Source organism: Cryptotermes secundus, unplaced genomic scaffold, assembly GCF_002891405.2.
Source record: "Cryptotermes secundus unplaced genomic scaffold, Csec_1.0 scaffold304, whole genome shotgun sequence".
In the NCBI taxonomy this organism is placed as follows: domain Eukaryota; kingdom Metazoa; phylum Arthropoda; class Insecta; order Blattodea; family Kalotermitidae; genus Cryptotermes; species Cryptotermes secundus.
In genome coordinates, this window is record NW_019721521.1 from 318312 (window position 1) to 329251 (window position 10940).

The 10940-nt window shown below is 40.0% G+C and overlaps 1 protein-coding gene across 2 annotated transcripts in view; it reads right to left on the reverse strand.

Annotated features, from left to right (window-relative positions):
• LOC111875471 (bromodomain-containing protein 7) overlaps positions 1-10940 on the reverse strand; it is a 19428-nt gene that overhangs the window by 3776 nt on the left and 4712 nt on the right. For both annotated transcript variants that reach the window (XM_023871753.2, XM_023871751.1), the window contains exons 4-10: positions 9868-10127; positions 8764-9092; positions 8025-8139; positions 7344-7527; positions 5980-6115; positions 2173-2471; positions 588-767 (exon numbers count right to left, since the gene is read on the reverse strand). In XM_023871753.2, coding sequence (XP_023727521.1) covers positions 588-767; positions 2173-2471; positions 5980-6115; positions 7344-7527; positions 8025-8139; positions 8764-9092; positions 9868-10127 — 1503 coding nt within the window. The remainder of the gene's footprint in view (positions 1-587; positions 768-2172; positions 2472-5979; positions 6116-7343; positions 7528-8024; positions 8140-8763; positions 9093-9867; positions 10128-10940) is intronic.

The window sequence follows — 10940 nt, forward strand, 5'->3', positions numbered from 1 at the left end:
ATGTGAGAAATGAAGAAGTGTTATTTAAAGTCAGTGAGCAGAGGAATATCCTACATGAAATAAGAAAATGGAAGGCTAATTGGATTGGTCACATTTTACGCGGTAACTGCCTTCTAAAAGAAGTTATTGAAGGAAATATAGAGGGGTGGATAGAAGTGACCAGAATATGAGGAAGAAGACGTAAGAAGATGTTGGATGACCTTGGGGACAGAAGAGGATATTTTCATTTGAAGGAGAAAGCTCTAGATCACATCAAGTGGAGGAACTGTTTTGGAAGGGACTGTGGACCTGTCGTCTTGACAGATTACTGATGAATGATGAATGAATATTCTTATTAGGTACCCTTTAAGTCTTTTTGTGCCAAATATTACACATGAATTTTCAGCTGCACTAACAAATACCTGCTGTCATATTTTCTGTAAAGTATGTGCAGATATGATATTTCTGGATTGTCAAAATTACAAACCACTTTAACCATTATAACAATGCTCTCTTGAACACATCACAATCAAATGGCAGCATTTAAAAGTCTCAGTGTAATTAATTAATGCAAATTTAGATCAAAACCAGTATATTCACAAACTTACCAAGCTGAATTTCACTATCGGATGGCTGGGCAACATGTGACAAATGAGCTGGTGGAGTAAGACTTAGCCGATCGCTTTGAACTTGTTGTAACTTCTGCAGCAATACAGATGTTTGGTCCAGGCGGACTTGCATTGCTTCCTCTGCTGCTCTCTGTTCTTCCCTCACTTGTATTTCTTGCTCTAGAATAAGGAGTTCTTTAGTATCCAGTAGGGTTGTACGTTCTGGCAGAATGGTTTCTAACCTCATAAAATATGGTACAAACTCATTCATTTCCCAGAAAGTCAACATTATTCAACATTAAAAGTTCTTGATTCTGAAATTGTACCTTACATTTAAATGAAATGAAAACAAACAATAATTTTATTTGAAGAAAATAATGTTAAAAATGCACAGCTATACAGTAAGAAGCTGACACTAAACTATCTGAGCTATGGCACAGCCTTAAAAACATTTTACAATAATATGAGACTCCTAGTTTTATCATTTCACATAACATCTAACCACACTCTTTTCATGCAGTGTTGAACTTCGATTATCTCTGAAACAATTTCAGCTTTTATATTACAGAAATTACATGCTTCCAGACTGCCTCTGTGGTCTAGTGGTCAGAGTTCCTGGCTACAGATCCAGAGGTTCTGGGTTCAATTCGCAGCGCTACCAATTTCCTGAGAAGTAGTGGGTCTGGAACAGGGTCCACTCAGCCTTGTGAGGATAATTGAGGAACTACTTGAATGTTAAAGTAGTGGCTCCGGTCTAGAAAACCGAGATTAACAGCTGTGGGGATCTGTTGTGCTGACCACGCGACACTCGCTATCCACTAAGTTGGCACTAACTTCGTGAAAAAGTAGTGGTCACTTGGTCGCTATAGTTCACTTGTGGACTAAAGCCATGGAGTTTAGTTTTATATGCTTCCATAATAATTATGAGTCACCACAGATAATAACTTGAACACATGAACTGCAGTCTGATGTTCCCAACTAATGAACTCCATAGAATACAGTCCTCCTTCACTCAACCAGAGAAACTATTCCCTGCTTTGTATAGAATTCAAAGACATTACAAGAGCCTGTCTGCTCTGAGCCATGTGAACCCAATCCACACCCTTCCAGCCTACTCCTTTAAGATCAATTTTAACATTATCCTCAAATCTATGCCCTAGTCTTCCAATGGACTTCCATTCAAGTTTTCATTTTCTTTCCACTGTTTTTAATGAACTTGACCTGTAGACAAACATCACATTCCTGGTTACAAATCTCATACTTTTCTTCCGCTGCTTATGTTATGATGCATCTGACTCCAAAGTCATGTGTAACATTTCATAATATGCTGCCATTTTTATATTGAATCTGTTTGACCACTTCTTGTCAGCTATTCAAGACTGTTTATTCTGGAAGGAGTCTGCTTCAACCACAACCCAGACATGCTATGTTGTGGTGACTTAACATGGAGTTTCTTGTTCCCGTACATTCCAAATAACTTAAATACTTCCACTTTTACCATAAAAGTAGACTGATATTCCACTAACTAGTATGAATACTAAATATTCAGTTTGTGCTCAATTCTTTAAAAATAAATAGTACTCACCAACAACATCAAGGAATTTCATATCAATACCAATATCAGAAAGTGACTTCAGGGCCCCAAAATCAACTTTAATATCTGGAGGAAAGGAAGACACTGAATGTATCTTGTCATCAGACATTCCTTGCAAAGAAACTGGCTTTCCCTCCAGTAGCTGTCTAATTCGTTCTTCTTCCTCACGTAACTTCCGTCTCTCTTCCAATACACGCTTTGTCTTACGATGCTCACCACCTGTCAGCAGATCCAGTAAATTATCTACCATTGTGAGAGTGTAGTCACAATCCTTGGAGAAATCCAGAATGCTGTAATAAAAAATACCAAACAAATTAATCACATTCGCAGAGGAATCTAATACTCATCTATAACACATGATCAGTAAAAATGAAAATAAACATCCTGTTCCTATTTCCAACAAAAATTCTAGCCTAGATACAAAATGCTGGACAGTATACACTATATAAAGTAATCCTCCTGAGGATGGAATTAGTGTATATATGAGGTGTGGCTATTAAATAATGAGACTGGTGTGAAAAATCGGGTTTATTTTCAAAATCCTACAAATTAATTTCTATTACCTTCAATGTACTCTCCCCCACCCATCTATACACTGGGGCATATGAATTTTCCATTGTTCAAAGCAGTGCTGCAGGTCATCAGCTGACACCCTGTTCAGCAGATATGCCGTTTTCGATTTCACCTCATCGACAGAATGAAAATGAGCTCTTTTCAATGCACTTTTCAATTTGGGGAACAGGTAAAAGTCACAGGGGGCTAAATCTGGTGAATAGGAAGGGTGTCCAAGCACTGGAATGCATTTATCGGCTAAAAATTGACTCATGGTGAGGGTGCTGTGAGCTGGTGCATTGTCTTGATGCAGAATCCATGATTTCTTGTTCCAAAATTCTGGCATTTTCTTCCTCACTAGTTCTCAGAGCTCAGTCAGGACCTGCAAGCTGTACTTTTGATTAACCGTCTGACCCTCAGGTACCCATTCAATGATGATTATGCCTCTGATGTCGAAGAAAATGATCATCGTTGCCTTCACTTTCGACTTGCACATTCTTGCCTTTTTCGTTAACAGCCTCTTCATTTCCGGATCGTATTGCAAAATCCAGAGTCATCATACGTGATGACATTTTCAAGGACATCCAGTTGTTCTGTGATTTGTTACATGATGTCAGAGCAAACGTTTTTTTCTGGTTGTCTTTTATTTCCCGAGTGAGGTTCTCAGGACCTTTTTTGCACAGAACTTCCTCATGTTCAACTGGTCATCTAAGATTTGTATTACTGTCTCTGTGTCCATATTAACCATCTCAGTGCTCAAATGTCGATCTTTCCAAACAATTTCACTGATTTTCTCAATGTTTTCTTCGGGTTTGGGGGTCAAAGGGCATCACATCTTCCACTTCCTCCCAACCTTCCATGAACCATTTGTGCCATTCAAAAACTTGCGTGCATGGCATAACATTATCACCACATGTCTCCTTTAACAGTTGGAATAAGTCTGTTGGAGTTCTTTTTTTTTTTTTTTTCAATTTCACAAGAAATTTCAGATTGACGCGTTGCTCGATTTTCATCCTATTCACGAACCTGGCAGAACAACATAACATGGTCACATTCAAACAAAGCTCAGAGGCAAACCAACTGATACAGTGAGATGAGTCCAGTCTGGTTTGATTCAAGAAGCTCCTTGTAGTGAAATCTCGTTAGTCATTACGATGTATCTAACCTAACCAACAACAAAAATGTCATACAAGTGAAACTGTTCATGACAAGAGGATAATAGTAAAAATATGGTGTGATATCCAGTGGCATGTTGTTTATAGGAAGTTCTGTAAAAATTATGTGGTATCGGTAACTGGGTCTCATAGCAACATACCGTATGTCCAAAAAGTATCCAACTTTATTTTTTTCCACTGTAAGTAATGGCCAAAAGGGTGGGGAAACTGAGCATAGTGGTAGAAGGGACTTTCATGCGCATGCGTGATTTCTTGCTGACCCACAACACTGCCGGATGCGTCTGTGGCTGCCAGATAGCGAAGCGGTGTAATGCGTGTTCGTCACATTCTCGTTTCGCTCAAGATGACAGAATGCTTGGAGCAGCGATACTGCATAAAGTTTTGTCAGAAACTTGGGGGTACCCAAGCGGAAACAATTCGCAAAATTCAGCAGGCTTTTGGCGATGATGCAATGAGGGTCATTCAAATTAAAGAGTAGTTCAACCGCTTTAACATGGCCGTATGTCAGCGGACAGTGAGCAGCATTCTGGGAAACCGTCAACGAGCCGAAATGCTGACGTCATTGAAAAAGTGCGGACACTGACCGTGGAGGATCAGCATTTGGCCATCTGTGAAGTTGCTGATGAGGTTGGGATCAGCAGAGGTTCTGCAAACACAATTTTAACTGAGGATTTGGGCATATGAAGACTGGCGGTAAAATTTGTCCCCAAGCTGCTTCCACCGGAGCAGCAACAACTCCGCCTTGAGGTCGCGCAGGACATGCTGGAGTGCGCAACGGGGATCCTGTGTTCCTGAAGATTGTGATCACTGGTGACGAGTCGTGGATGTATGGATATGACCCGAAAACCAAGGTCCAGGCGTCACAATGGAAGCATCCAACAGCCCCGCGGCCCAAAAGAGCACAACAGATTCGGAGCAATGTGAAGGTGATACTGACTGTTTTTTTCGATTGCCGGGGTGTTGTGCATCATGAGTACGCATGACTAGGCCAGACTGTCAATAGGGAGTACTATCAAGAAGTCCTCGGCCATCTTCCTGATGCAGTTTGGCGCAAGAGACCGGAGCTGTGGGGCGCACACAAGTGGCAGCTGCATCATGACAACGCCCCAGCTCATTCATCACACCTGATCCAGGGTTTCCTGGCCAAGCACGGCATTCCGCAGGTTCGCCAGGCTCTCTACTCTCCTGACATGGCTCGTTGTGATTTCTGGCTGTTCCTGAGACTGAAGACACCGCTAAAAGGCTGCCATTTTGACAGCTGTGAGGACATCATACAGAACGCGACGGCGCAGCTGCTAGCCATTCTAAAAGAAGCCTTCCAGAATTGCTTCCAGCGATGGAAGGNATGTATGGATATGACCCGAAAACCAAGGTCCAGGCGTCACAATGGAAGCATCCAACAGCCCCGCGGCCCAAAAGAGCACAACAGATTCGGAGCAATGTGAAGGTGATACTGACTGTTTTTTTCGATTGCCGGGGTGTTGTGCATCATGAGTACGCATGACTAGGCCAGACTGTCAATAAGGAGTACTATCAAGAAGTCCTCCGCCATCTTCCTGATGCAGTTTGGCGCAAGAGACCGGAGCTGTGGGGTGCACACAACTGGCAGCTGCATCATGACAACGCCCCAGCTCATTCATCACACCTGATCCAGGGTTTCCTGGCCAAGCACAGCATTCCGCAGGTTCGCCAGGCTCTCTACTCTCCTGACATGGCTCGTTGTGATTTCTGGCTGTTCCTGAGATTGAAGACACCGCTAAAAGGCTGCCATTTTGACAGCTGTGAGGACATCATACAGAACGCGACGGCGCAGCTGCTAGCCATTCTAAAAGAAGCCTTCCAGAATTGCTTCCAGCGATGGAAGGACTGCTGGGCTAAGTGTGTGGAGTCACAAGGGGCCTACTTTGAAGGGGGTTAGGTATTGTAACCACCCAGATACAGAACTTTTTTTTCCCGGCCCAAGGTCGGATATTTTTTGGACAGAGTAGTATATCATACAGAGTTTTTTCTCCAAAATCCTAAAAAAATGTTCTTATTATAGCATATTACCTGAGTATTTCTTAATGCTTACCTTTCAGCATATTGAACACATGTTTCATCTCCATAAGTTTGGTATACTAGATCTGATTCCTCTTTTGTTAAATTTGCAAACGTAGAATCATAAGAAGGTGCATAAGAGCCAAAAGCACCATAATACAATGGTTTAACTGCAAATAAGAAAAAAGTTGATGTAAAACATGAAATAGAAACTAGTAAATACAACAGTAGTAGTAATGCGGTATAACAATACTACAATATTATTAAAAGATGTTATCACAATAATATTGTGACGTGGATGGCGCAATAGAAAGTAGGGGTCACGTGAACTCTGCAGTCTTGCGAGTGACGTCACATACCCCCACTCCTTCCATCAGCACACACAACTCGGTAAACACCCCTTTCCCCACGGTGACGTAACAGAAGAGCAACTGTGCCAGGCAACCATTGCCATGGTGACGTAACAGCACTTTCCACAGTGACGTAACAAGGGATACCGCAGTTACTACACAGCAGTAAACAAGTCTCGACAGCGTTGCCCAGGAACGCCCGTAAATATGGCGATTATGCAACAGGGAAGCGAGGCGCGTTTTCCGTTGTCTGCCTGAGGGTTTATAAGAGAACTGCAGTGCCTAAGGAGTCAGTTGAATTGTAGCAAGTGAATCATGAATGTGAAGAATACCAGACCATGTGATTAGAGGTGATAGTGTGAGAAGTTATTGGAAGTGTGTAATACAGTAACACTGGTATAGCTCCCGTATCTTACTGTGAATAAGTAAAGACCATCGAAGATAGAGTGAACAGATTATTGTGTGGGGTTTGTAAATTGTCTAAACCCACAACAGTGTTATAAGTATTTGTAGTTACAACTTGTAGGTTGTTAAATAAACCAATTAACAATCTGAACAGGGGAAAGAGATATTTCTCCTCTCCACGGCATCCAGACCAGCTCTGAGGCCCACCCAGCCTTCTATCCAATGGGTACCTGGGGCTAATTTGCTGGGCATAAAGTGGCTGGAGCATGAAGCTGACCACTCACCTCCAACTAGTGCAGACATGAAGAACTGAGCTATACCTCCACCCCCTCCCCCCTATGTCTTCATGGTGTCTCCATAAAACCAAAATATTGCTCTAATGGACCTCTCAATTACATACAATGCAGTCACATTTTATGTGAGGGATGCAGCCCTCAAGACTTCGCATAATTCAAGACAAGTTTTCTCACAGGAATAAACATATTGCAGAATTTTTTGGGATTCACATTATTTCATATTTTACACATAAAGTAAGACTTCATTAATATTTTTTATATTACACTATTTCAAATTTCCATAAAATGCAACCACACTGTACTTATTCCCTACTGTCAATAGTAGGATTCGATCCATTTATTCATACCAGTCTTAGCAAGATTCCGCCTGTCCTCCCGGAACCCTTGCAGCTGTCCTGTTCCATGTGTGAGTTTCCCAGTCAACATTCCTAATGAGATGGGTCGTTCATTGGTCCCTGGTGTTACACCATCACCAGGGACAAGGATTGATAAAGATGTGCTACCATCTTTACGCTGTCTCAAGAAACCCAGCTAAAAAGGAGTAATCAATACTAATAAAACAAGAAATAAATCCACAAATACACTGCAACTTTGATAAATACAGTCATTTCTCATTCACATCCAATTCTAACCTCGATCATTGTCTCTTTAACCCCTCACACTGAAAAACACTCAACATTTTTCCTATGAAGATTATTTATATGCTTCATATGATTCTCAGAATGAACAGCAGTTACTTCTCTACACAAATCATTTAATAAATGCCCTAAAATAAGTCATCACATTAAAATTAATGTATCATGACAAAAATTTCACAAATACGAATGTTAGCAATTAATGCACCCATATGATTCATTCATCTGCCTTCCCTTAATCTATAAAAGATAGGTATATATATATATATATATTTGTAAATACAACGCAGGTCAAAACGAGAATGAATTATGCCAGTTACAATGCAAAGAAGCCACATGTTCAGTAAATCATAGTGAACTAAACTAAATTCTTAGTAATTGACAGTTACATACATTTGTGTTTGGTCTCTTCAGGGTCAGCCTCTCAGCAGCTGCCTCAGCTGCTCTCTGGGCTTGTTCAAGAATTTCCTCTGGGGTCAAATCATCTGGTACCGCTTCAAATTTACCACTGCAAACAAAATCACAGATACAGAATTACTGGGTTTCTGGACTTTTTCCATCATCCAGAATTCTAGGAAATACAAAACACGACATTTCAGAAACTGGACCAGTGATTGAGATTAGTTCTTTCTGTGTCTTCCTTCCTCACGTGAAGACGGAAATAGAACCAGTTTCTGAAACGTCGTGTTTTCTATTTCCTAGAATTCCGGACGATGGAAAGAGTCCAAAACCCAGTAATTCTGTGTGTTATCAAACATCATTAGAACCCTTTAGAGACTACTTAAAATCAAAGATGTTTTGTTCTTGTAAAGATTCGTTTTTATGCACTGTGTATGTGAAATAATTATGAGAATTCTTTACATGTCACTTAACTTTCAAACTTTGCACACGAATCAGAAAAAAACATAGGTTTCAAAAATGTGAATAGTATGTCATGTACACATTTCATGCATATCCATCACCTGTGAGATTTTATAAAATTCTATATAAGTAATGTATAAAGTATGCCTATGAATATTATAAATATACCTCATTTTTAGATGTCCATCCTTTCCAGGAAACAACATCCATGGTCACAAACAATACTTAACTAGCTTGTCACATTAGTAATGTAAAAAAACTGAACACTCACAGTGGTCTATTGGCTTCCTTCAGCTTTCTCCTGTGTTCTCTGCGGAGCTCTAACAATGACTCCTCACCTTCTTCTCCAACAGTCTGATCATCTGGTGTTTCTGAATTCACACTTCCAGATACCTGGACTAGTTCTTCAAAGCCCAAATCAAATCCAAGCTCATCACGTGTTAATTCTCCCATATATGTCAAAACAGAATGGAGTGGCTTCAACTTATCAGGGCTCATCATTTTAACCCCAACATGAAGAAGCTTCTTTGCAGCCTTATAGTAGATTGTCTCGGGATGATTGTACACCATGGCATTATTGCACATCAATTTAAAATCTTCCTGTTAGTCAAAACAAACAATACTCATTCAAGAACAGAATTTATACCATAATATTATAAAAAGTAAAAGTAAAGCTATCCCTGTAACAGGCCGTGAAGGCCCATAGGGTTGTGAGACGTTGAGGGTCACACATTATCTAGACAATCAGCTCAAAGATGGCGGAAAGGTTGTCAGCCTTATGCACCAGCCGTGCTTTACTCCCCAGGAAAATTATTTAACTAATTCCTGGTACTCATTTCTGTTAGAGGCTGAGTCAACCCCAGGGCCATAGTGCGGCTGGAAGGATTAGGTCAATTGAAAAAATGCAATGACCTCATCGGGACTTAAACCCGCGACCTTCTGGCTTGTAGCATAGTGCCTTAACCAACTATGCTACCGCATGCCCATATTATAATTAACACAAATTAAGGAAAGGCATATACAAAAGTACCCAAGCAAATCCTACAACTTCACAGCAGCATCTCTTAAGAAAATCCAAAAAATGACTGTCAATTATTAGCTTATAATTCAATATATACTTATTTTGTTTTGGTTTGTCCTTTCTAAGTGCTACACTGGAAACTTCCTCATGAAAGTACAAAAATTAAACTAACACTGTATGTAATTTATTTAATATCTTGTTTTATTTTAAAAACCACTTAATTTAGTTGAAGCCAACATCATTTAAGAAGTGTTACATAACTTCCTGACCTTTATTCACAGTTCCATTTTATCTAACAGTGCTACTCTTGGCATAAAGTTAATTTTATTTAATACTCATAATGGTCCATCTTACAATGTATTCATTAAGAGATGAATATTGATTTTCATCAATCTTCTGCTTCATGGTGCTGAAGTCCATTGGCTGATGTATGATCTGAGAGTAGCCTGGTGCAATGTGATCTGTAACTGGCCATGCAAAAAACTGCTGTGGATCTCTCTTCTCTAAACCTTTCAGAAGGTAGTCCAAAAGCTTTTGAAGAGGAGAGCGCTCTTGCCGTTGACGTAGCACACATGACCGTGGTTCACGAGAAATTCCAATCATGCCAATGGGAACTGAAAAAAATATGTTCTTAATTTCAGCAACAATTCATACCAGTACATAAAAGTCGGTTCAAACACAGCATTTCCTCCTCCACCCATCATACTATTATTGTATACGTTTCTTTTTAGATAAAGATCCTAGAACTTGACAGACAGGTAGAAAAATACGGGATCAGCAAACTATATAAATGATTGAAGACTTCTATCTTCTGGAATATAATAATCATAAAAGTTTGGTGAAAGTCAACCAAGGAACATGCTGCTTCCATCTTCAGGATCAAAGCATGAATTCAGCATGAAGCAGATGAGCTCTGCTTGCCACCTGCTTTATGCATATTTCCTGCTTGGCTTATTCTCTGACCCTAATGATGGAGGTGACATGTTCCTCTGAAAAATAAGATACATGTAAATAAAATTAGGATTCAATTCTATCAAATGCAACAATGTTTTTTTTTAATAATAAAATTGAACCTCTACATGTTTCAACCAAGGATGAGCATCACCGGAAGACCATCACTACAAAGGAAATGCTTCACATATATAGCACACATGTGCTATCTTGTAAGGGTTAAAACGCCATTATTTTAAATATGTTTTGTTAAAAAGAACAGAATTTTTTGATTAATTAATATCTTGCTGTGAGTCCCAGTGACAGCTGTGTTTCATCAGAGTATATAAAGGTAAGCTATAGCTATCCCTGTAAAAGGCTGTAAAAGCCCATAGGATTGTGAGACGTCAAGGCTCCCACATTTTCTCTACACAATCAGCTCACAGATGGCAGTTACGTTGTCAGCCTTACACACCGACCACCCTTTACCACACCCC